At 46.7% G+C, this 25630-nt stretch overlaps 1 protein-coding gene across 1 annotated transcript in view; it reads right to left on the reverse strand.

Moving 5' to 3' along the window:
* Nucleotides 1-25630, reverse strand: part of LOC142656454 (uncharacterized) — a 239633-nt gene that overhangs the window by 4015 nt on the left and 209988 nt on the right. Inside the window, exons 2-4 of the mRNA XM_075831418.1 lie at nucleotides 21895-22058; nucleotides 21261-21428; nucleotides 21053-21176 (exon numbers count right to left, since the gene is read on the reverse strand). Coding sequence (XP_075687533.1) covers nucleotides 21053-21176; nucleotides 21261-21428; nucleotides 21895-21972 — 370 coding nt within the window. The 5' untranslated portion in view covers nucleotides 21973-22058. The remainder of the gene's footprint in view (nucleotides 1-21052; nucleotides 21177-21260; nucleotides 21429-21894; nucleotides 22059-25630) is intronic.

Genomic DNA, 25630 nt, shown 5'->3' on the forward strand with positions numbered 1-25630 from the left:
TCTTTGTAAATGGTCCCTTAGTGTTTTCCAGTTCCCGGTGTTTCCGTTCCTGCTACCTGTATCCCGTGCTACCGTGTTCCTGTGTCGTAGAGAGTTGGAGTCGTGTTGTCGTATACTACTCCTGCTGTATTTCACCACGCCTGGTGTCTGCCTGCTGCAAAGGTCCCATCAGAACCTGCCATCGCTACGGTCTGTATTGCCACAGGTACCCTTATTAGAACTATTGACTTTGCCTTGGTATCCTGTTTGGCCAGCTGCTATCCCGCTACGGCGGTACGGCCCAGTGGGTCCACACACCCATCATGACCGTAAACTCAGGCCACGGACCCGCTGGTAAACCCAAGACCATGACGATATCACAAGTGATGCGAGCAAATATGCTAGACCTCCGGTCTCGACAGGAAACTCCTCCAGGCGTTTAACATTATTGCACATCAGCTGGATATGCAAGCTGCAGTTTCCTCAGCACCTGCTGTTTCACCTACTACACCTCCTGGCAGTACAGACCCTCCGACTACATGCCCCAGTTGTGGACTCCAGTGGGGTTCCAAGTGCCTCAACAGCTGCCTGGGGCAGATCCATCCGGCCCAGCCTCCCCAGCCTCAGTCATTATCAGGATTGCTTTCTCACTGTTCTGTTTGCGGATGTTTTTAGCAAGAAGGAGGCGGAGATGCTGCCGCCACACAGGGTGTATGGTTGCCCTATTGAACTGGTTCCTGACATATCCCTTCCCCGTGGAAGGGTATACCCTCTCTCCTTGCCAGAGTCTCAGTCTATGTCGGCCTATATTAGGGAGAATTTGGAGAGGGGCTTCATACGAAAATCCTCCTCCCCGGCCGGGGCCGGGTTCTTCTTCATCAAAAAGAAGGACGGATCTCTTCGACCCTGCATCGACTACCGGGATCACAACCAGATCACAGTCAAAAACAGATATCCAATGTCACTGATATCTGAACTTTTTGAACGCATACGAAGAGCCAAGATTTTTTCTACACTAGACTTGCGTGGGGCTTACAACCTAGTCCGGATTTGCCGGGGTGACGAATGGAAGACGGCATTTAACACCCGAGACGGGCACTATGTGATGCCCTTCGGTCTGTGTAACGCTCCCGTGGTCTTCCAAGAATTTGTTAATGACATTTTCCGCGACCTCCTCTATGTCTGTGTTGTGGTCTATCTCGATGACATCTTAATTTTTTCTCCAAACCCGACGACTCATCAGAGACATGTCAGTCAAGTTTTGCTGCGATTAAGGGAGAATCGCCTGTATGCCAAGCTGGAGAAGTGCGTGTTTGAGAGAAATGCTCTAGCCTTTCTAGGCTACATCATCTCGGATAAAGGCCTCAAGATGGATCCTGAGAAGGTAAAGGCCGTCCTGGAATGACCATGTCCTCAAGGTTTAAGGTCCATACAGCGTTTACTGGGATTTGCCAATTTCTACCGGCAGTTCATCCTAAACTTCTCCTCACTGGCAGTTCCCATCTCCACCCTAACCAAAAAAGGCATGAACGCCAAGTTGTGGACTCCAGTAGCGGAATACGCATTTAATAGCCTGAAGGGTGCCTTCACGTCAGCCTCTACCATCCATCATCCTGATGTATCTCGACAGTTTTGTTGGAGGTGGATGCCTCCTCTGTTGGTGCTGGCGCACTTCTGTTCCAGAGAGGTCCCAAGGGCAAGGCAGTGGTATGTGGCTATTACGCTAAACTTTTCTCCTCTGCAGAGCGCAACTACTCGATTGGGGATCGGGAGTTACTGGCCATCAAATTGGCCCTGGAGGAGTGGATAAACCTGGAGAGAGAGTTAAAAAAAAACACGGCGCCAACATAGTGCAGATCACATTTGGTAAAGGTAGAGCAAGACAATGTGAATTGATAACTGCTCACCTATTGGAGTTGTGCAGCAACAAGCACAACAATGGTACAAATGTAAAGGATGAAGCTGCAGCTGGGTTAGAAGAACCGGCGACCTGAATAAGGGAACCGCTGGGTATATATATATGCAAAAAATGTAGCTTTCAAAAAATAGCGCTAACATCCAAGAGGACAATCCAGTAGTTCAAAACAACACTACATTTATTAGAACAAACATAAAATGGACTACGCATTTCTACGCCGAACCAGCGTCTTCATCAGGTCAAATACAAATGAGAGAAATAACAGACTGCTTAAATAATAATTAGCAGTGCAATCAGAAGACACACTTTGATGAAAAAAACCCGCTAAAAACAGTTTGAAACAGGCAGCCTGCTGTGACGTAATGATAATGTGACTGTAAACAACATTCCTGTAGGTCATTTAACATATAGTAGTTGAGGAAAAATGCAAATGCAAAGAACAATACATATGTAAACAAGTTTTAACAGCAATAAAACGTAGACTGGATATATATATATATATATATATATATATATATATATATATATATATATATACACATACATAAACACACACACAAAAAAACGAAGTTACATTCTAAAACCAAGGGGATCACGGTCAGGGACTGGAAATATGTAAGTGGTCTAACAGATATTATGAAAAAACAGGTTTACAATCATTCAGAACACAGTAATAACTAGAATTGATAAAATCCATACAGCAAAGTAAAAAATATATTTACTTACCGCATGCTGCCGGCTCTGCTAGCAGGCGGCTACACGTAACACAGGCAGACATGCGGCAGAGCGTCCCTGGCGTCATAGCAACGCCAATCACAGAGCAGCAGAGGAACGGTGGGAGGAGGGGGCCAAAAGAAGATAAGAAACTACAGGGAGCATCTAACAGTAACATGAAGTTCAACTAATTTTTGTTAGTGTGTAAATAATGAGTTTAAATGGCTAATCTAAGGCAGTTTCGGATAGCTCATTCAAACCTGCAGGATATAAACAACCCATTTTAAAAATCCAAAAGTTTTCACATTGCTTAAGTCTGGTAAATCTGTCAGGTATACTAACATCAATTTGTTCAGTTGGGGTGATGGAAATTACATTAAAGTTACTCTTGTGTACAGTGGTAAGGTGCCTCCGGGGCCGGCCCTAGGATAGATGGCGCCCTGTGCGAAATGATCTTTCGGCGCCCCACCCCATCAATAAAAAAAAATGCCCCATAAAAAAATTATAATGCCCCTTTAGTGCCCCCATACAGTATAATAATAATAATATTTAAAATATAAAATATAATATATTACAACCCCTTCAAGGACACCGTATTTTGTCCTCTAATTGTGGCCACAGTATTATGCCATCTGTAGTACCCCTACACAGTATAATGTCCGCTTAGTGGCTCCCACACAATATAGTGCCCCCCCTGTAGATTTTGCCATACAGCCTCCCTGTAGAGTGCCATAATTCCTGACCTCCTTTTTGTAGATCGTGCCATACAGCCCCCCCACCTCCGCCTTGTAGACATTGCCATACAGTCCCCCACCTCCCCCTTGTAGACATTGCCAAACAGTCCCCCACTTCCCCCTTGTAGACAGTGCCATACAGTCCCCCACCTCCCCCTTGTAGATCGTGCCATACAGTCCCCGCACCTTCCCCTTGTAGACAGTGCCCCCAAACAAAAACAAAAATTGTACTCACCTAGGCCCCGTTCCCATGATGAACTGAGCTGCTCCATGACGGGACCCAGTAGCCTAGTACAGTGTTTCCCAACCTTTTCGGGCTCGAGGCAGCACTGGAAAAACAAAATTTCCTCAGGGCCCCCCTACCAAAAATTGTTTTGCGAAAGACAGAAAATGGCTAAGAACAAGCACTCCACTCATAGGGCATGGTCATACACGTTTTTTTGTAAGGCACAAAAAAATCTGCCTCAAAATTCCTTCAGCAACTGACAGCGTTGTGTGACCTTTCTTTTGTGGTTTTTTTTCTTAAGCTGTTGAAGCGAATGCAAAAGACGCAGGAAAAAAAAGCTCCAAACGGGCGCCGCAGGTATTTCTGCCTATTAATTTCAATTGGGGGTCAGAGGTGGAAACCACTTGAAGACCATCAGCCCCCCACTCACAGTAAAATGACCATCCACCCCCCACTCACAGTAAAATGACCATCCACCCCCCACTCACAGTAAAATGACCATCAGCCCACCACTCACAGTAAAATGACCATCAGCCCCCCACTCACAGATTCCCCCTGTAGGTAGCGCCACACAGCCCTTTGTAGGTAGCGCCACACAGCATCTTGGAGGTAGCGCCACACAGCCCCTTGTGGGTAGCGCCACACAGCCCCTTGTGGGTAGTGCCATACAGCCCCCTTGTAGGTAGTGCCACACAGCCCCTTGTGGGTAGCACCACACAACCCCCTTGTGGGTAGCGCCACACAGCCCCCTTGTGGGTAGCGCCACACAGCCCCCTTGTGGGTAGCACCAGACAGTCCCCTTGTAGGTAGCGCCAGACAGCCCCCTTGTAGATAGCGCCACACAGACTCCTGTAGATTGTGCCACAAAGCCCCCTGTAGGGAGTGCCGCACAGCCCACTGGTTGGTAGTGCTCCACAGCCCCCTAGTTGGTAGTGCCCCAAAGCCACCTGGTTGGTAGTGCCATACAGCCCCCTGGTTGGTAGTGCCACACAGCCCACTGGTTGGTAGTGCCACACAGCCACTTCCCCCTGGTTGGTAGTGCCACACAGCCCCCTGGATGGTAGAGCCACACAGCCTAAAGCCCCCTGGATGGTAGAGCCACACAGCCCAAAGCCCCCTGGATGGTAGTGCCACACAGCCCCCTGGTTGGTAGTGCCACACAGCCCACAGCCCACTGGTTGGTAGTGCCACACAGCCCACAGCCCCCTGGTTGGTAGTGCCACACAGCCCACAGCCCCCTGGTTGGTAGTGCAAAGACTTCAAAATGACTCTGATAGCTGGCGGGCAATAGACATTCAAAAAAGGACAACTGTGCAGGAGCACACAAAATAGCCAGCTTTCCCAGCTATCAAATAAATGTGTGGAAATAAACTAAGATATAACTTTTATTTAGTCAAGGAGTAAAGGATTAATCCTTTTAGCTAGATTAAATAAAAGTTATATCTTAGTTTATTTCCACACTTTTTTTGATACCCGGGAAAGCTGGGTATTTTGTGTGCTCCTGCACAGTTGTCCTTTGAAAAGCAGTGCCACACAGCCAACAGCCCCCCTGTAGATAGGAACCCCCCCCTTCCAGTAAAGATAGCGCCACTGTAGCTCCCTTTAGGAGCGGAATCCCCGTGTGGCCGGGGATTCCGCTCCTGGAGTGCTGCTTGATGCCTCTGTCCATATATGGGCAGTGACATCAGGGAAAACTCCTGAAGCAGAATCCCCGGTCACAGCATTGCAGACGCTATGACCGTCGATTCCACTCTAGGAGAAGCTCGTGTCGTCTGTGTCCATAACGTCATTGGCTTCTCCTGGAGTGGAATCCCAGGTCATAGAGTCTGCAATGCTGTGACCGGGGATTCCGCTTCAGGAGTTTCCCCTGATGTCACTGTCCATATATGGACAGAGACATCAATCAGCGCTCCAGGAGCGGAATCCCCGGCCACACGGGGATTCCGCTCCTTCTGGGAGCTACAGTGGCGCTAGTAGACAGCAGAGCAGGGCGATACCTCCCTGCTCTGCTATAGTGCCGTCGCTACCACTATAGCAGCCAAAACAGCTGCTAGCGGCTCCACCACCCTCATGCCCGGTGTCACCGCTAGCAGCCGCTACAGCGGTAGCGACGGCAACTAAGTGAAGAAGCGCCCGGGTGGAAAGGCGACTGCAGTTAGTGTGTGTATCCCCGCTGGTAGTTGCAACGGCCTGGGAATACACACACCCGCTGGCGCCCCTCTTGCAGTGTGGCGGCTGGCGCCCTGTGCGACCGCACTGGTCGAACATAGCTAAGGCCGGCCATGGGTGCCTCGATACACAAGAGTAACTTTAATGTAATTTCCATCACCCCAATTGAACAAATTGATGTTAGTATACCTGACAGATTTACCAGACTTAAGCAACGTGAAAACTTTTGGATTTTTAAAATGGGTTGTTTATATCCTGCAGGTTTGAATGAGCCGTCCGAAACTGCCTTAGATTAGCCATTTAACCCCTTAATGACCAGCCTATTTTAAACCTTAATGACCAAGCCATTTTTTACGTTTTTCCATCGTCGCATTCCAAGAGCTATAACCTTTTTATTTTTGCGTCGACATAGCTGTATAAGGTCTTGTTTTTTGCGGGACAAGTTGTATTTTTTAATAGCACCATTTTGGGGGACATATTATTTATTGATTAACTTTTATTAACTTTTTTTTGGGGGGGGGGAATACAAATAAATCTGAAATTTCGCCACTCTTTTTCGCGTCTTAAATCTAAGCCGTTTACTGTGTGATATAAATAACACAATGACTTTATTCAACGGGTTGTTACGATTGCAACGATACCAAATTTGTATAGTTTTTGTATGTTTTACTACTTTTACACAGTAAAAACGCATTTTTTTCAAAATTATTTGTTTTTGTGTCTCCATATTTGAAGAGCCGTAACGGTTTTATTTTTTCGCCGATGCGGTTGTATGAGGGCTTTTTTTTTGCGGGAAGGCTTGTAGTTTTTATTTTGGAGTAGATGCGACTTTTTGATCACTTTTTATCACATTTTGTTTAAGTGAGGATTCACAGAAAAACAGCAATTTTTTTATAGTTTTTTATAAAAAAAATTACGGCGTTCACCGTGCGGGTTAAATAATGTAATAGATTTTATAGTCGGGGTCGTTACGGACGTGGCGATACCAAATATGAGTAACTTTTTTACTTTATTTTTTTAATAGTAAAGCATTTTGTAAGGGGAAAAGCTGGGTTTTTAATTTTTTTTTAAATTAACTTTATTAAACTTTTTTTTTACTTTTTTACCAGTCCCACTAGGGGACTTTAATATGCGATTCTCCGATCGCTATTATAATACACTGCAATACTTTTGTATTGCAGTGTATTACTGCTTGTCCGTTTAAAACGGACAGGCATCTGCTAGGTCATGCCTATGGCATGATCTAGCAGGCATTCGCTCCAGGCAGGCCTGGGGGCCTTTATTAGGCCCCCGGCTGCCATTGGAGACACAGACACTCGGCGATCGTATCGCCGGGTGTCGGTGGGAGAGAGAGGGAGCTCCCTCCCTCTCTCCAAAACAACTCAGATGCGGTGCACGCTATTGTGCACCGCATCTGAGGGGTTAAACGGGTGAGATCGATACTAATATCAATCTCACACGGCAGAGCAGGGACGCCCCCAGCCCTCAGCTACGTCTGGCAGCTGAGAGCAGGGAGATTTGACGGCTCCCTGCTCTGTTTACTCATCCTGATGCAGTGCCGTAAAAAGGCATATGCATCAGAATAAAGCCTGTTAGTGGCCGCCCTTAAAAGGCGTATTGGCGGTCACTAACGGGTTAAACTCATTATTTACAGACTAACAAAAATTTGTTGAACTTCATGTTACTGTTACATGCTCCCTGGGTTTTACATTGTTTTGTTTTAATTGCATGTGTGAATATTTATGTAATTGTTGTACCTAACATCAAAACTCCTTACCGCTACTCAATATAGTCTTTAGAATACAGTTTGAACTCTGCTACATCACTTACCTTGATTCTGCTGTTCGCTGGTTTTGCCTCTGTGAATCCGTCTGTAGTTTATCTGATCTTCTTTTGGCCTCTTCCTCCAACTGTTCCTCTGCTGCTCTGTGACTGGCGTTGCTATGACGCCAGGGACGCTCTGTGAGTGTCTGCCTGTGTTATGTGTAGCCGCCTGCTAGCAGAGCCGGCATCGTGCAGTATGTAAATATATTTTTTACTTTGCTTTATGGATTTTTATTGATTCTAGTTATTACTGTGTTCTCAATGATTTTAAAACTGTTTTTTCATAATATCTGTTAGACCACTTACATATTTCCAGTCCCCGACAGTAATCCCCTTGTCTTTACACTGCATTCCAAATTATTATGCAAATGTTATTTTTCGCTGATTTTCCTAAAAAGTCGATGCAAATGACAGTCAGTATAATCTTCAAGCCATCAACAGTTGGAGTATAATGCAAATTTTATTGAACAAATCTCCTAATGATAAAAGATTTTTTTTTAGAAGTAAAAAACTCAAAATGCACTGTTTCAAATTATTATGCACAACAGAGATCAAAACATTTTAAAGGTTGTAAAGAGAACCAAAATGGTAATTTCTTGAATTTGCAGCATCAGGGCAGATTCACACGAGCGTTGCGTTTTTGCGCGCGCAAACAACGCAGCGTTTTGCGCGCGCAAAAACCATTTGACAGCTGCGTGTGACATCCGTGTCTGATGCGCGGCTGCGTGATTTTCGCGCAGCCGCCATCATAGAGATGAGGCTAGTCGACGGCCGTCACTGTCCAAGGTGCTGAAAGAGCTAACTCTTTCAGCACCCTCGACAGTGAATGCCGAACACAATATCGCAAAACCTGTAGAAAAAAAAGAAAAAGTTCGTACTTACCGAGAACTTCCCGGCCGTTGCCTTGGTGACGCGTCCTTGGTGACGCGCCTCTCTTGACATCGGGCCCCACCTCCCTGGATGACGCGGCAGTCCATGTGACCGCTGCAGCCTGTGCTTGGCCTGTGATTGGCTGGAGCTGTCACTTGGACTTAATTGTCATCCTGGGAGGTCAGACTGGAGGAAGAAGCCGGGAGTTAGCGGTAAGTCAGAACTTCGTTTTTTTTCCTACAGGTTCATGTATATTGGGATCGGAAATCACGGTCCATGGTGCTGAAACAGTTTAACTCTTTCAGCACCATGGACAGTGACTATCTCCTGACGTCGCGTACCGATAATTTTTTTGCCGAGTTTGGCCGAACCCGGTGAAGTTCGGTACGCTTGTCCGGCTTCGCTCATCGCAAAGACACTCCGTTTGGATGTTCGGAAACAGAAAAGCACGTGGTGCTTTTCTGTTTTCATTCATCCTTTTCACTGCTGTTGCGCGAATCACGCTCGTCCCACGGAAGTGCTTCCGTGTGGTGCGCGTGATTTTCACGCACCCATTGACTTCAATGGGTGCGTGATGCGCGAAATACGCAGAGTTATTGAACCTGTCGCGCTTTTTGCGCAGCAGACAAACGCTGCGCAAAAAGCACGGACTGTCTGTACTGCCCCATAGACTTGTATTGGTCCATGCGTGCCGCGTGAAAACCACGCGGCCTGCACGGACCGAATACACGCTCGTGTGAATCCCCCCTCAGGAGGTCATATTTACAGAAATCAAACGCTCTTTCAATCAAAAAAAAAATGAACAGGCCAAGTTACATGTTAACATAGGACCCCTTCTTTGATATCACCTTCACAATTCTTGCATCCATTGAATTTGTGAGTATTTGCATAGTTTCTGCTTGAATATCTTTGGAGGATGTCAGAATAGCCTTCCAGAGCTTCTGTTTTGATGTAAACTGCCTCCCACCCTCATAGATATTTTGCTTGAGGATGCTCCAAAGGTTCTCAATAGGGTTGAGGTAAGGGGAACATGGGGGCCACACCATGAGTTTCTCTCCTTTTATACCCATAGCAGCCAATGACACAGAGGTATTATTTGCAGCATGAGATGGTGCATTGTCATGCATGAAGATAATTTTGCTACGGAAGACACGGTTCTTCTTTTTGTACCACGGAAGAAAGTGGTCAGTCATAAACTCGACGTACTTTGCAGAGGTCATTTTCACACCGTCAGGGACCCTAAAGGGGCCTACCAGCTCTCTCCCCTTGATTCCAGCCCAAAACATGACTCCGCCACCTCCTTGCTGACGTCGCAGCCTCGTTGGGACATGGTGGCCATTCACCAACCATCCACTACTCCATCCATCTGGACCATCCAGGGTTGCACGGCACTCGTCAGTAAACACGGTTTGAAAATTAGTCTTCATGTATTTCTGAGCCCACTGCAACCGTTTCTGCTTGTGAGAATTGTTTAGGGGTGGCCGAATAATAGCTTTGTGCACATTTGAAAACCTCTGGAGGATCCTACACCTTGAGGTTCGCGGGACTCCAGAGGCACCAGCGGCTTCAAATACCTGTTTGCTGCTTTGCAATGGCATTTTAGCAGCTGCTCTCCTAATCCTATTAATTTGTCTGGCAGAAACCTTCCTCAGTATGCCTTTATCTGAATGAACCCGTCTGTGCTCTGAATCAGCCACAAATCTTTTCACAGTGCGATGATCACGCTTAAGTTTTCTTGGAATATCCAATGTTTTCATACCTTGTCCAAGGTATTGCACTATTTCACGCTTTTCAGCAGTAGAGAGATCCTTTTTCTTTCCCATATTGCTTGAAACCTGTGGCCTGCTTAATAATGTGGAACGTCCTTCTTAAGTAGTTTTCCTTTGATTGGGCACACCTGGCAAACTAATTATCACAGGTGTCTGAGATTGATTACAATGATCCAAAGAGTCCTAAGACACAACACCATCCATGTGTTTAATTGAAAAACTAATAATTAAATGTTTACTTAAATCCAATGTGCATAATAATTTGGAACACGGTGTATACTGGAGGAGTGGAGACATCTACTAGAGGGTGCAGTTCATCCTATCCTGATATTTACTGACCACAAGAACCTCACCTATCTCCAGACGGCCCAACAACTGAACCCCCGTCAAGCCAGGTGGTCGCTGTTCTTTGCTTGGTTCCAGTTTGAGCTCCAGTATCGCCTTGCCGATAAGAATGTGAGGGCCGATGTCTTGGCCAGGTCGTTCGAGAAAGAGGACACCATGGAGTCTCCACAAAATATCATTGATCTGTCCATCATGATCTCTGTTAAACCTTGGCAAGTAAGAGACATCCCTCCGGGGAGGACTTTTAAACGCTTGGCAGAAAGAAGGAGAATACTTCACTGGGGGACACAGCTCTAGACTGGCAGGTCACGCGGGTGTCCGTAAAACCCGAGACCTGATTGCCCGTCATTTCTGGTGGCCCACGCTGCCCAAAGACATCATGGACTTTGTCTCATCCTGCACGGTGTGCACGGCTAACAAGGTTGCTCACTCCAAGCCTGCTGGCCTGCTCCAGCCGCTGCCTGTGCCCAATGCTCCATGGCAGCATATAGCAATGGACTTTGTTACGGACCTGCCTCTGGATGCAGTGCGGTCTGGGTGGTTGTGGACCGATTCTCGAGGATGGCTCATTTTGTTCCACTGACCGCTCTACCTTCTGCTTCTCGACTGGCCGACGTCTTCATCCAACACATCTTCCGCCTGCATGGCTTACCTCTGCATATCGTTTCAGATCGGGAGCTTCAGTTCACCTCGAAATTTTGGAGAACCCTCTGCAAACTCCTTGATGTAAAGTTGAACTTTTCCTCAGCCTACAATCCCCAATCCAATGGCCAAATCAAGAGGATCAACCAAATCATGGAGGACTATCTACGACACTTCATCTCCGGGCAGCATGATGACTGGGTGCAGCTTCTTCCTTGGGCAAGTTCTCCTATAACAACCACACAAGTGAGTGCTTCTACACCGTTCTTTAATGTCTACATCCAACATCCTCTCCAACATTCCTCTCCGTGTCAGCTACGTTCCAGGTGCCTGCAGCTGACTCTGCATTCAGGGATTTCCTAAAAATCCAGCAGCAAACCCGATCCTTTATTCTGCTGGCGGTCAACCGCATGAAGCGAAAGGCAGACACAAGAAGAGAGCCTCCCCAGTTTCTTCTGGGTACCAAGGTCTGGCTGTCAACCCGGTCTCTTATAAGCTTCGGCTGTCCGCTACCCTCAGAATCCCCAACTTCTTTCACGTGTCTCTTCTGAGGCCTGTGGTCCTGAACCGCTACTCTAAGACTCTTAGCCCTGCAGTTGTCCCCAGCGGTCCTGCCGATATATTCGAGGTCAAGGAGATCTTGGACTTCAAGAGGATAAGCCTTTTACTTGGTGTATTGGTCCAGAAGAGAGGTCCTGGGAGCTAGAGGAGAACGTCAAGGCTTCTTCCCTCATTAAGAAGTTCCTCTCTCGTTCTGGCCCCAAGAAGAGGGGGCATACTGCAATGTCCGCGGTCGCAGACTCCTATCATCCTGCAGACGTCTTCCTCCCTAAAAAAAACAGCACATGCGGCCGTCCTGTCCTGCAGTGACCATTAGGGTGCGCACTCGAGCTCATTCCCGGCTTTAATGGGCCAGAGCACACACGTTTTAGATTGACTGATTACTCCCATGATCACCCTGTACTATAGGAAGGGCACTGCCCCTTCCTTCGTTGCCTGAGCTATGTTGTGTTATCCGTGTTAGTCTTTGCAAATGGTCCCTTAGTGTTTCCCAGTGTTCCCGTTACCTGTATCCCTGTATCCTGTGCTACCTTGTTCCTGTGCCGTAGAAAGTTGGGAGTCGTGTTGTGTCGTATACTACGCCTGCTGTATTTCACCACGTCTGGTGTCTGCCTGCTGCCAAGGTCCCATCCGAGCCTGCCATCGCTATGGTCTGTATTGCCACAGGTACCCTTATTCGAACTATTGAGTTTGCCTTGGTATCCTGTTTGGCCAGCTGTTATCCCGCTACGGCGGTATGGCTCAGTGGGTCCACACACCCATCGTGACCCCTATTGTGGCCTACAATAGTGAATGGTGGGGAACCAACGGCTTTCTGCTCCACCATAGTATTCAATTGCATTTGTCTCCTAAGGATGTGAATACACGTGAAATTGGCAGGACACAGGGGTCCTATTATAAGAGCCCCGTGCAAACCACAAGAGTACCAGATTGTTGACCAGGAACAATACCCCCTGCTTATATGGGAAGTAAAAATTTACTAGAGGGAACCCACGGTCAGACGAAGTACCTATAGTAAGGAAAATAACTACTCCAAGATTCCTCTCTACAAGGGATGGAAAACCACTGAGGTGTTGGAGGAAGCTCTATAGTTATATACCTCCAAGTTTAAATTCCCTGGTACTGTTGTGGCGAAAAAAATAATATTTATGAATACATTTATCGGTAATTGGTATTCTGTGAGTCTATGAGAAGAACTACACTGTCCTCCTCCATATATACACCGATCATCCATAACATTAAAACCACTGACAGATGAAGTGAAGAAATTGATGATCTAGTGAAAATGGCGCCTGACAAAGGGGGGATATTAGACAGGAAGTGAATAGTCAGTTCATTAAGTTAATGTGTTTGAAACATGGAGAAGTATAAAATTAAGAAGGCCAAATTGGTCAGAGCATCCCCAAAAACTGCCAGTCTTGTGGGGTGTTTCTGGTATGTAAAGGTTTGTACCTACCAAAAGTGCTCCAAGTAAGGACAACCGATGTACTGGCAACAGGGTGATGGGAGGTCAAGGCTCATTAATGTGCGTGAGGAGCTCATCTGGTCCCAACCCACAGAAGGGTTACGTACCACAAATTACTATAAAAGTCACTGCTGGCTATAATAGAAAGGTGTCAGTACATGCACAGCATCACAGCTTACTGCGTATGGGCCGTGTAGCAGCAAACCAGTCAGAACCCCCATGCTGACCCCTGTCCACCACCAAAAGTGCCTACAATAGGCAGTATCAGAACTGGGCAATATAAGGTGACCTGGTCTGATAAATCCTGTTTTCTTTTACATCATGTGGACGGCCGGGTTACGTCACTTACCTGGGGAAGAGGTGGCAGCAGGATGCATTATGGGAAGACAAGCCGACGGAGGCAGTGTGATGATCTGGGCAATGTTCTGTTGGTCCCGGAATTAATGTAAATGTAACACATCCCACCTACCTAAACATTGTTGCAGACAAGTAACCGTTATGGCAGCGGTATCCCTAACGGCAGTGCCCTCTTTCAGCAGGATAATGCCCCCTGCCAAAATGCAAATATTGATCAGGAATGGTTCAAGGAGTTGACTTGGCTCCAAATACCCCAGATCTTAATCCGATCAATTATCTGTGGGATGGTCTGGAGAACAAGTCCGATTCATGGAGCCCGCACCTCACAATTTACAGGACTTGAAGGATCTGCTAACGTCTTGTGCCAGATATCATGGAGATGACACGTCTCCATGGGTCAGAACCGTTTTGGCAGCCTGAGGGCAACCTACACAATATTAGGCAGGTAGTTTTAATGTTATGGCTGATCAGGCTAGACAGAGACAGACATTTTACATAGTTACATAGTTAAATCTTGTTTAACATACTAAGTCCATCAAGGTTAAACTTTTTAGACTTACAAACCCCAGCTCTTCCAGAGGAAGACAAAAAATACTTTATAGAGGACTTGTCGGCTCTCCTCACATGTCTGTTTTAGTGCATAATTGTATTCCCCGTGAATCAACAATTCTGGAGCATCTTTTCTCAGAACTCTGCGCCATGCCATTCCTCTGTTATTCCTACTGGAAATGTAAGATTAAATTCAGAAAAGGGTGTTACCATTCCCTTTGTGAAATAGCAGTGTCCCTACACCTTCTGATATTGTAAGTGTCACGATGCGGGGTGTGGACCCACTGGGCCATAGCGCGAAGCGGTATGGCAGCTGGCCAAACAGGTAAGTACAGAGTTCAAATAGTTCAGCGAGGGAACCTGAGGCAATCGTAGACAATAACGAGGCAGGCACGTCCAGGACCAGGCGGCGGGAAGACGTCAGGTGAGGCGTAGCAAATCAAGCGTAGACTGTAGCCCAGCATGGCAATAGCACAGCACAGCACTAGAACTGGGTAGCACGGAAACACGATACGGGATACATGAACAAGGTACACTGGGAAACTGGAAGACACTGGGAGACCATAAGCACGACAAACGATGGGTAACAAACAACGCTCTGGCAAAGAGCAAGAGGGCAGAGCCCTTTTTATAGCCCAGGGTATCCTGGGCTAGATTGCAGACCTCCTGCAAAAATGCGCGCACTGGCCCTTTAAGCCCGTGCACGCGCGCGCCGGAGACACTTGAAGTCCCGAAGTGAGTGCCGGCGCCTGACAGGAGGACGACGCTGCCGCGAGGTAAGATGTCCATGGCCACGGCCGTCGAGGTTAATGGCCGAACGATGGACCATGGCCATAGACGATACAGTATCTCCCCTCTTACGCCCCCTCTTCTTGGGACCAGAGCTGGAGAGAAACTTCCTCATGAGGACAGGAGAATCGATGTTCTCCTTTGGCTCCCAAGACCTCTCCTCTAGGACGAACCCCCTCCAATCCACTAAATAAAATGTCCTTCCTCCTCTTGGTAGCCACAAACTCCTTTACTTCGAAAGTCCCCGATGAGCCGCCAGGGGCCACTGTTGAGCTAGGAGTCCTGGAGTAGCGGTTCAGGACCACGGGTTTCAGCAGGGAGACGTGAAAGGAGTTAGGAATCCTGAGGGTAGGGGGGAGCCGCAGCTTGTAGGATGCCGGGTTGATCTGTAGCAGGATTTCGAAGGGGCCGAGGAACCTAGGGGCAAATTTGCACGACGGCACCTTCAGCCGGATATTCCTAGAAGACGACCAGACTTTAGTCCCTGGAAGGAACTGCGGAGATGCCCGTCTTCTTGCATCTGCCTTTCTCTTCATGCGGTCCACCGCCAACAGGATAGAAGATCGGGTCTGTTGCCATATTTGTAGAAAGTCCCTGAAGGTTGAATCAGCTACCTGGGACATAGTAGAAACAGGAAGAGGTAGCCGAGGATGTTGGCCGTAGACGATGAAGAAAGGACTGGAAGCGGTCGACTCACTGGTGTGGTTGTTATAAGAGAACTCTGCCCACGGGAGGACTGCACCCAATCATGATGGCGCCAGGAAACAAAGTGACGTAGATAGTTCTCCATAATCTGGTTAACACTCTCGACTTGCCCATTGGACTGGGGATGATAGGCCGAAGTCCAATTTTACGCAGAATGCTCTCTAAAACTTTGAGGTGAACTGGACCCCTCGGTCCGAGACAATATGCAGGGGCAAGCCGTGCAGACGGAAGATGTGTTGTATGAAGAGGTCAGCCAATCGCGTAGCAGATGGCAGGGCGGTCAAGGGAATGAAGTGAGCCATCTTGGAAAATCGATCCACCACCACCCAGATCACACTGCAACTCGCAGACGGAAGATCCATGACAAAGTCCATAGCGACATGTTGCCACGGGGCAACGGGCACAGGCAGTGGTTGGAGCAGGCCACCAGGTCTGGAGTGAGCAACTTTATTTGCTGCATGAGGAGACAAAGTCCATAACGTCTTTGGGTAGCATGGGCCACCAGAACTGACGGTTGATTAGACCTTGGGTCTTACGAGCACCCACGTGACCTGCCAGCTTAGAACTGTGACCCCAGCGAAGAATTCTTCCTCGGTCAGCCAGATGTACAAAAGTCCTTCACGGAGAAATGTCTCTAAGATGCAGGGGATTCACAGAGAAGATGCAGGATGGGTCAATAATATTCTGTGGAGATTCCATGGCGGGTCGGTAGTGGAGTTCGAACCGGAACCGAGCAAAGAACAACGACCACCTGGCTTGACGAGGATTCAACCGCTGGGCCGTCTGTAGGTAGGTCAAATTCTTGTGATCCGTGAAGATCAGGATAGGATGAACCGTGCCCTCCAGCAGAGGTCTCCACTCCTGCAGAGCCAGCTTGACGGCCAGTAACTCCCGGTCCCCATTAGAGTAGTTGCGCTCTGCGGAAGAAAACAGCTTGGAATAGTAGCCACATACCACAGCCTTGCCTTTCGATCTTCTCTGGAACAACAGTGCACCAGCACCAACCGAGGAAGAGTCTACCTCTAATGAAAACTGTAGGGATACATCAGGACGGTGCAGAATGGAGGCAGACGTGAAGGCTTTCTTTAAGGATTCAAATGCGGCTTCAGCCTCCAAAGTCCACATCTTAGCATTCATACCCTTCTTAGTGAGGGTGGAGATAGAAGCAGTCAAAGATGAGAAGTTGGGGATGAACAGCCGTTAGAAGTTGGCAAATCCTAGAAAGCGTTGTATGGCCCTTAAGCCTTGGGGGCGTGGCCACTCCAGGACAGCCTTTACCTTCTGGGGGTCCATCTTGAGGCCTTGATCGGAGATAATATAGCCCAGGAAGGATAGAGACTTCTTCTCAAAAACACATTTCTCCAACTTGGCATAAAGGCGATTCTCTCTTAGGCGGAGCAACACCTGGCGGACATGACTTTGATGAGTTACTGGATCTGGGGAAAAAAAATCTAAATGTCATCGAGATACACCACAACACAAACATAAAGGAGGTCACGAAAAATGTAATTGACGAATACTTGAAACACTGCGGGGGGATTACACAGGCCGAAGGGCATAACTAGATATTCGTAGTGCCCATCACGAGTATTAAAGGCAGTCTTCCAATCGTCACATCGACGAATCTGAATCAGATTGTAGGCCCCCCGCAGGTCCAGTTTAGAAAAAAAAATTGCCCTCCGTATGCAATCAAACAGTTCAGAAATCAAAGGCAGAGGGTACCTGTTCTTCACCGTGATCTGGTTTAGGCCCCGGTAGTCAATGCAAGGTCTTAGCGATCCATCTTTCTTTTTAACAAAGAAGAACCCCGCGCCGGCCGGGGATGAGGATTTACAAATGAAACCCCTCTCCAGGTTCTCCCTAATGTAGGCCGAGATGGACTGGGTGTCTGGCAAGGAGAGAGGGTACACTCTACCATGAGGAGGAGATGATTCAGGAACCAGGTCAGCCTCCTTTTTATTGAAGACATCGCAGAACATGGAGAAACAAGAAGGCAACCGTGTCAAAGACTGACGAGGGGCAGGCTGTGGCGACTGGATATGGCCCAGACTGCGGTCAAGACACTTCGGCCCCACTGGAGGACCTCTCCAGAGTTCCAATCCAGGACGGGGGCGTGCAGACGAAGCCAAGGCAAACCCAGCAGCACAGGGTTGACGGCCTTGGACAGGACAAACAGGGAAATGAGTTCAGCATGAAGGGCTCCCCCTTGGAGTCTCAATGGCTTGGTTACGGACACAACGGAGTCCGGCAATGGCAGTCCATCCAACGAGGCAACGATTAACGGCCTTTCAAACGGAATAGTAGGCAACTGAAGGAGATCCACAAGGTCCTGGCAGATGAAGTTGGCTGCAGAGCCTGAGTCCAGATATGCGGAGACCTGATGGGACCTCTCACCAGCAATGATGGTTATGGGAATGAATAGTTTGGAAGAGAGTTCTTAATACAATGTGTTGACGCCCAGGGTTGTCTCTCCAACCAAACTTAGGTGCTGGGGTTTTTGGGCTTGTGAGGATACAGACGCACGACATGGCCAGCGAGGCCGCAATATAAGCAAAGTCCAGAGGTGCGCCTGCGCGGTTTCTCCTGGAACGATGATTTTAGTCGGTCTACTTGCATCGGGACCTCGGGCAAAGCAATAGAAGCAGGCAAGAGGGGTTGCTGAAAGTTGGGCGCCAGTCTAGGGCGCCGACGCTCCTGACGAACCTCGTGAGATCTTTCCCTCAGCCTTATGTCTACCCGAGTGGCATGCAGAATCAAGTCGTCCAAGGCTGAAGGAAGATCTCGAGCAGGCAGTTCATCCTTGATCTCGGACGACAGGCCATGCCAATAGGATGCCACGAAGACCTCATTGTTCCAGGATAGCTCTCCTGGCAGAGTCCGAACTGGATCGTATACTCACCCACGGAGGTGTCCTCTTGGCGAAGGTTGAAGATGGCAGTGGCTGCCGATGAGACTCGCCAAGGCTCCTCAAAAACAGTTTGGAACATTCACACAAACTCCTGGAAATCTTGGGTCTCGGGTCCCTGACGTTCCCAGTCTCCGTCCGAGTAACAGGAGGATCGGCTTGAAGGACTTGCATAGAGGCAGGAAGAGAAGCAACTAGCGTCCCTAGCTACTGCGCCATAGAGTCCACTGCCACGAGGAGCTGATCCTGCCTAGCTCGGAGATCCAGAAGATCCGCCTGCATGGCTTGGGAGGGTGCCAAGTCCTTGAATTGACCAGCGGAGTCCATGGCCAGAGCGTACTGTCACGATGCGGGGTGTGGACCCACTGGACCGTACTGCGTAGCGGGATGGCAGCTGGCCAAACAGGAAAGTACAGAGTTCAAATAGTTCAGCGAGGGTACCTGAGGCAATCGTAGGCAGTAACGAGGCAGGCACGTCCAGGACCAGGTGGCGGGAAGACGTCAGGTGAGGCGTAGCAAATCAAGTGTAGACTGTAGCACAGCACGGCACTAGAACTGGGTAGCACGGAAACAGGATACAGAAACAAGGTACACTGGGAAACTGGAAGACCCTGGGAGACCATAAGCACGACAAACGATGGGTAACAAACAACTGGCAAAGAGCAAGAGGGCAGAGCCCTTTTTATAGCCCAGGGCATCCTGGGCTAGATTGCAGACCTCCTGCAAAAATGCACGCAATGGCCCTTTAAGCCCGTGCACGCGCGGGGGCGCGCGCCCGCCGGAGACACTTGAAGTCCCGAAGTGAGTGCCGGCGCCTGACAGGAGGACGACGCTGCGAGGTAAGATGTTCATGGCCACGGCCGTCGAGGTTAACGGCCGAACGACAGACCGTGGCCATAGACGTTACAGTCAGCACTGATTGGACATTGTCAGACTATATGGACACGCCCTCAGATGGTAACACCTAGATGTCAAATCATTCATACATTTCTAGGAGGAATAACAGAGGAACAGCACAATAAAAAGTTCTAAGAAAAGGTGATGTATAATTATTAAATTATGGGATATGCAAGTATTTAAAGAGGCTCTGTCACCAGATTTTGCAACCCCTATCTGCTATTGCAGCAGATCGGCACTGCAATGTAGATTACAGTAACGTTTTTATTTTTAAAAAACGAGCATTTTTGGCCAAGTTATGACCATTTTTGTAGTTATGCAAATGAGGCTTGCAAAAGTCCAAGTGGGCGTGTTTACAGTAAAAGTCCAACTGGGCGTGTATTATGTGCGTACATCGGGGCGTTTTTAATACTTTTACTAGCTGGGCGTTCTGACGAGAAGTATCATCCACTTCTCTTCAGAACGCCCAGCTTCTGGCAGTGCAGACACAGCGTGTTCTCGAGAGATCACGCTGTGACATCACTCACTTCCTGCCCCAGGTCCTGCATTGTGTCGGCCACATCGGCACCAGAGGCTACAGTTGATTCTGCAGCATCAGCGTTTGCAGGTAAGTAGCTACATCGACTTACCTGCTAACGCCGATGCTGCTGCAGAATCAACTGAAGCCTCTGGTGCCGGTGTCCTCGCTCGTCTGACAAGATGCAGGACCTGTGAGTGACGTCTCAGCGTGATCTCTCGAGAACACGCTGTGTCTGCACTGCCAGAAGCTGGGCGTTCTAAAGAGAAGTGGATGATACTTCTCATCAGAGCGCCCAGCTAGTAAAAGTATTAAAAACGCCCCGATGTACGCACATAATACACGCCCAGTTGGACTTTTACTGTAAACACGCCCACTTGGACTTTTGCAAGCCTCATTTGCATAACTACAAAAATGGTCATAACTTGGCCAAAAATGCTCGTTTTTTAAAAATAAAAACGTTACTGTAATCTACATTGCAGCGCCTATCTGCTGCAATAGCAGATAGGGGTTGCAAAATCTGGTGACAGAGCCTCTTTAATATACACAACAAATCCCAGTAGATCCAGAGGAAGGTAAAAACCAATCTTTATATGACAAAGACCCAATTCTACATAAAGTAGAAAATACCTCCCTGCCCCGGCTGACAATCGAACATATCCCTATTCTACATTACTACCACTGACCCTGTGTATTGTGTCTTACAAAGAAGATATTTAACCCGTTGTTATATCTGGACATGATTGTCATGTCTGCTGTTCCCACATGGTAGAACCTTACACTTCTCATGTTGTAGAGATAAAAGCAGCGCAGATCAGTCGCTGGTTATATATGACTATGTTCACACATGGAAAATGGTTGCAGAAATTTCTGTGATTGTCCAACTCATCTGATTGTGGTTAGTAAAAATTAATTTACCTGTTGCAGAAACAACAACATTCAGCTATATAGAAACTTCTACTACAAATCTGTGACCATTCCCTAGTGCAGCCCTGCAGCAAAGCAAGGAACGTGTGATCAGAGATCAGGAATCATATGTCTGTGTATACTGGACATGATGAAATTAACACTTCAACAAAAAAATTAATAATATATAAATTATATATCTATATCTCACCTTGTGATGTGCGGGGCCGATAGTTCTCCATCATGACCTCCTCGTACGGATCCTTGTGTCCTTCTAGATACTCCCACTCCTCCATGGAGAAATAGACAGTGACATCCTGACACCTTATAGGAACCTGACACACACAATGATACAGTCATTACCCAGACACCTCCAGTGCTGTTACTGGAGAATTTCCCAGCATTCCCAGCAGTGTCACCTCTCCAGTCAGCAGCTCCGTCATCTTGTAGATCAGTTCTAAGATCTTCTTCTCATGTATCCGGGAGTGAGGGGGAGGCTCTGTGATGGGACTACTGCTCCATCCTCCTGACTCATGGATGATGGGAGTCGTACAGTCACCCAATGTCTTCTTCACTATTGTGTACTCCTGTGTATGGAGAGAGACACTTAGAGAACTGAACACAGTATTCCCCCCTCAGTAGAAAGAGGGAGATTGTGACCCCGCTGTATAGAGCTCTAGTGCCCCCACATCTGTAATACTGGAGACCTCACCTACAAAAAGACATTGAGAAAATAGAACGAGGCCAAAACTGAAAAGGAAATAATATTGGGGGGACTAGATGGACCATGTGCTCTCCTCCTGCCGCCATCTTCTATGTTTCTATACAGAGGTCATCCTGATCCTCCTGGTTCCTGGTCATTCTCATTGCTCTACAACATTACTATTGCTGCATTGGTGACATGACACATAACTGACCATATTGGTGGCTGATCTTCAGCTTCTTGACGTCACTTGGAAGGTCTGGACGCTGTTATACAGGACACTGGATTCTTCCTATTATGTATTGTCCCTTCCCTATGTGTGACTTGTTCTATAATGTAGTAAAGTTTACCTCTCCGCTCAACAGGTAGATGATCTCCAAGGTGAAGTCTAATATTCTTCTGCTCATCTCATTCCTTTCCTTGTCCATCCTTGGTGGGTCATTCAGGAGAAGGAACGTTGTGGAGGAAAAGATGAGAAAACTGGAGGAACTGGAGGATCTAGTACTGCAGACGTCTTTATGAAGAAAGGAGAAGATGGAGATCATACAGGAGACAACATCATGTGTGACATACAGAACCTCACTTATTGATCATTGAGAGAAATATTTTCTCAGAGCCGTCACCACATGGATTAACCCCTTCCCAACATTCGCCTTATATAAACGGCGCACGTTGGATGGGGGAAAATGAGCGAATGTGTCGGTTGTGTGTTGCAGCTAACACTTCAGGGTAAAGAGAGGGATCCCAATAGCGAACGCGGCATTTAAATTACTAGAAAAAGGGGGTGGCGCCCTGTAACGTTCCAATGGCCCCCACGCGACTCGATCAGGGGGCGCTGTTGGATCGCATGGCAGCCTGAGGGCTTGATGAAGGTCCCAAGGTCTGCTATCATATCATGCAAGAGATCGAACGATCGCTGGTTAAAGTCTCCTAGGTGGACGAGTAAAAAAAAGTGAAAAACAGTAAAATAAAAAAAAATTATAAATAAAAAAGTATAAAAAAACAGCCCTTTTTCCCCATTTTCCCACAAGCACAATGTAAAAATAAATAAATAACAGTCTGTAAAAGCCTGAACTATTGCAATATATCATTATTTAGTCCGCACCGTGAATGCTGTAAAAAATTTAAACTGTCAGAATTGCGGTTTTTTGGTCACTTCATCAACAGCAAGAAAATAGAAAAAAAAAGTGATGAAAAGTCTCATGTATCCCAAAATGGTGCCAGTAGAAGCTATAGATCGCCCAGCAAAAAAAAAAAAACCCTCATATCGCTCAGTCAACAGAAAAAAGTTATGGCTCTCAGAATGTGGTGATAAAACTCAAATATTATTTTTAAGAATCAATTTTTATTCTTGTAAAAGTAGCAAAACATAATAAAAACCTAAATAAATTTGGTATCGCTGTAATCGTATTGACGCGCAGAAGAAACTTAACATGTCGTTTTTACCGCACGCTGAACACCGTAACGACTAAACTCCCCAAAAGATTAAGGAATCGCTGTTTTTTTCCTATTCCACCTCACATATATTTTTTTCCACTTTCCCACTACATTATATGGTGCAATAAATGGCGCCGTGAAAATATACATCTCATCCTGCAAAAGACAAGCCCTTATATGGCAATTTTGTTATGGCTTTTGGAAGGCGAGGAAGGGGCGACGAAAGTTAAAATTGGAAAAATGTCTGCGGCGGGAAAGGGTTAAAGTGGTATTCCCAACACGGACATTTCTCCCCAGGATATGCCAGAAATGTCTGATAGATGCGGCTCCACCTCTGACCGTGCTCGGCTGTTTCTGGAACTCCTACACAAATGAATGACGAGAGTCGTGCACATGTGTCGTCACCTCTCCATTCATTCTCCACCTGGATGTAGTCATCACCTCACCAGGCGGGTCGGGGGACCCCCGTTCCCCACATAGAGATGGGACCCCCATATATCAGACATTTATGGTATATCTCTCAGCTAACATCTTCTCAGTGCCGTCACCACATGGAATAAAGGGGTATTCCCAACACGGACATTTCTCCCCAGGATATGCCAGAAATGTCTGATAGATGCGGCTCCCACCTCTGGCCATGCTCGGCTTTTTTTGGAACTCCTATACAAGTGAATGGAGAGAGTCGTGCACACGTGTGGTAATTTCTCCACCTGGATGCAGTCATCACCTCACCAGGCTATTTGGGACCCCATTTATCAGACATTTATGGCATATCTCTCAGGTGAGAATTTGCCGCTTAGAAGAGTAAAATGAAGACATTTCCCCCCCAGACAATGAAGACCTAACTCCTGACAACCTGACACATGGCGGATACTGGGGAGACATTGCTGACATCTCACAAGACGTGGTGCACATGAACTGTGAGGTTCTGCAGCAGCTGAGGTGACATTATATATAAAGGAAACATACAGTGTGATTTCTTATCATCATGTTATAGCGCAGGTGGAGCGGAGCAGAGTGACACATTGTTTTGTGGGATAAGGTTCTGTATAAACTTGTATTTTACTAATTTAACCCCTTCCTGCACAGAACATTTACCGCTCAGGAGTTGTTCACAGGCTATAGGGAAGTCCGGACACCTGCTGCAAAGGCTGGAGACCAGAGAGAATTACGATTATAACTGTTTCACCCCTTCGATGCTGCAGTCAATAGTGTTTGGGAGGGGGCTCCCTCTGTAAGTTCATCCTCACCTCGAGATTGTGGACTAATGATGAGTTGTCAATTTCAATTGTGTAGAGAGGAAAAAATAACTTCACCTTACAAAATGTTTTATTATGGATTTTTTTGAACTATAAATAATTGTTATCACCCCAAAAATAACGTCCGGACTTATAAATGATGATGTTTTACGACTTCTTTCAGCGTGAAGTTTAAGAGTTATTCCAGAGAGACCCCAACACGAGGACAACATCTCCCCCGAGTTTATGTGAGAGTGAAATACGGAGTCAGACTTGTCTCACCACTGAAGGTTATTTCCACCGTGGTCATAAAAAGCCGATCCTGGAATTATAACAAAGCTACAAATTGTTCTTCGTCTTGTACAGATAACGGGGTCACTAGTAAGACAGATATAGATTATAACACATCACGTCATTTATCTCATCCACTCTCTACAATGTCAGGTTCAATATGTCAGTTGTACAACATTAATGGTGCGAATAATAAACCTCTTCTAGACCGTATCAAGAAAGACGCCAGTAATCCATCAGCCATGTCCAAACACGGCCATCCCCATGACAACACTGAATGTCATGGTGCGGGAGAGAAGTATGGGGAAGGTTTACAGAATGGGCGATTTTACCCAAAAAAACAAATCTAGATTATTTTCAACCCTATAGACGATTTTCGATTTTAATCTCGATTTTATTATTTTTAGGAGTAATTAACCCCTTAGTGACCAGCCTATATTAGGCCTTCATTACCAAGCTAGTTTTTAAGTTTTTCCATAGTCTCATTCAAAGAGCTACAACTTTTTTATTTTTGCGCCGACATAGCTGTGTAAGATCTTGTTTTTTGTGGGACAAGTTGTAGTTTTTAATAGCACCATTTTGGGGTACATAGAATTTATTAACTTTTATTATTTTTTTTAGGGGGGGGGGATAGAAATAACAGCAATTTCTCCACTCTTTTTGCATCCTAGATTTACAGCGTTTACCGTATTGTATAAATAACACAATAACTTTATTCAGCGGGTTGTTACGATTGCAACGATACCAAATTTATATACAATCGAAGAAAGGAACTGCAGCACTCAAGTTAATCTAAAGAAGTGTATTTGATTTATTCACCAATCATAAAAACACTTGCAACATTTCAACCCATGAATGGGTCTTTATCAAACGCACCAAATTTATATAGTTTTCTTATATTTTACTACTTTTATACGGTAAAAACCCTTTTTTTTCAAAATTATTTGTTTTTGTGTCTCCATATTTAAAGGGTCTCTGTCACCACATTATAAGTGGCCTATAGTGTACATGATGTGATCGGCGCTGTAATGTAGATTACAGCGGTGTGTTTTTTTTTTTTTTTAGAAAAACGATAATTTTTGACGGAGTTATGACCTATATTAGCTTTATGCTAAGGAGT

This window comes from Rhinoderma darwinii, chromosome 1 (assembly GCF_050947455.1).
Source record: "Rhinoderma darwinii isolate aRhiDar2 chromosome 1, aRhiDar2.hap1, whole genome shotgun sequence".
Lineage (NCBI taxonomy): Eukaryota > Metazoa > Chordata > Amphibia > Anura > Rhinodermatidae > Rhinoderma > Rhinoderma darwinii.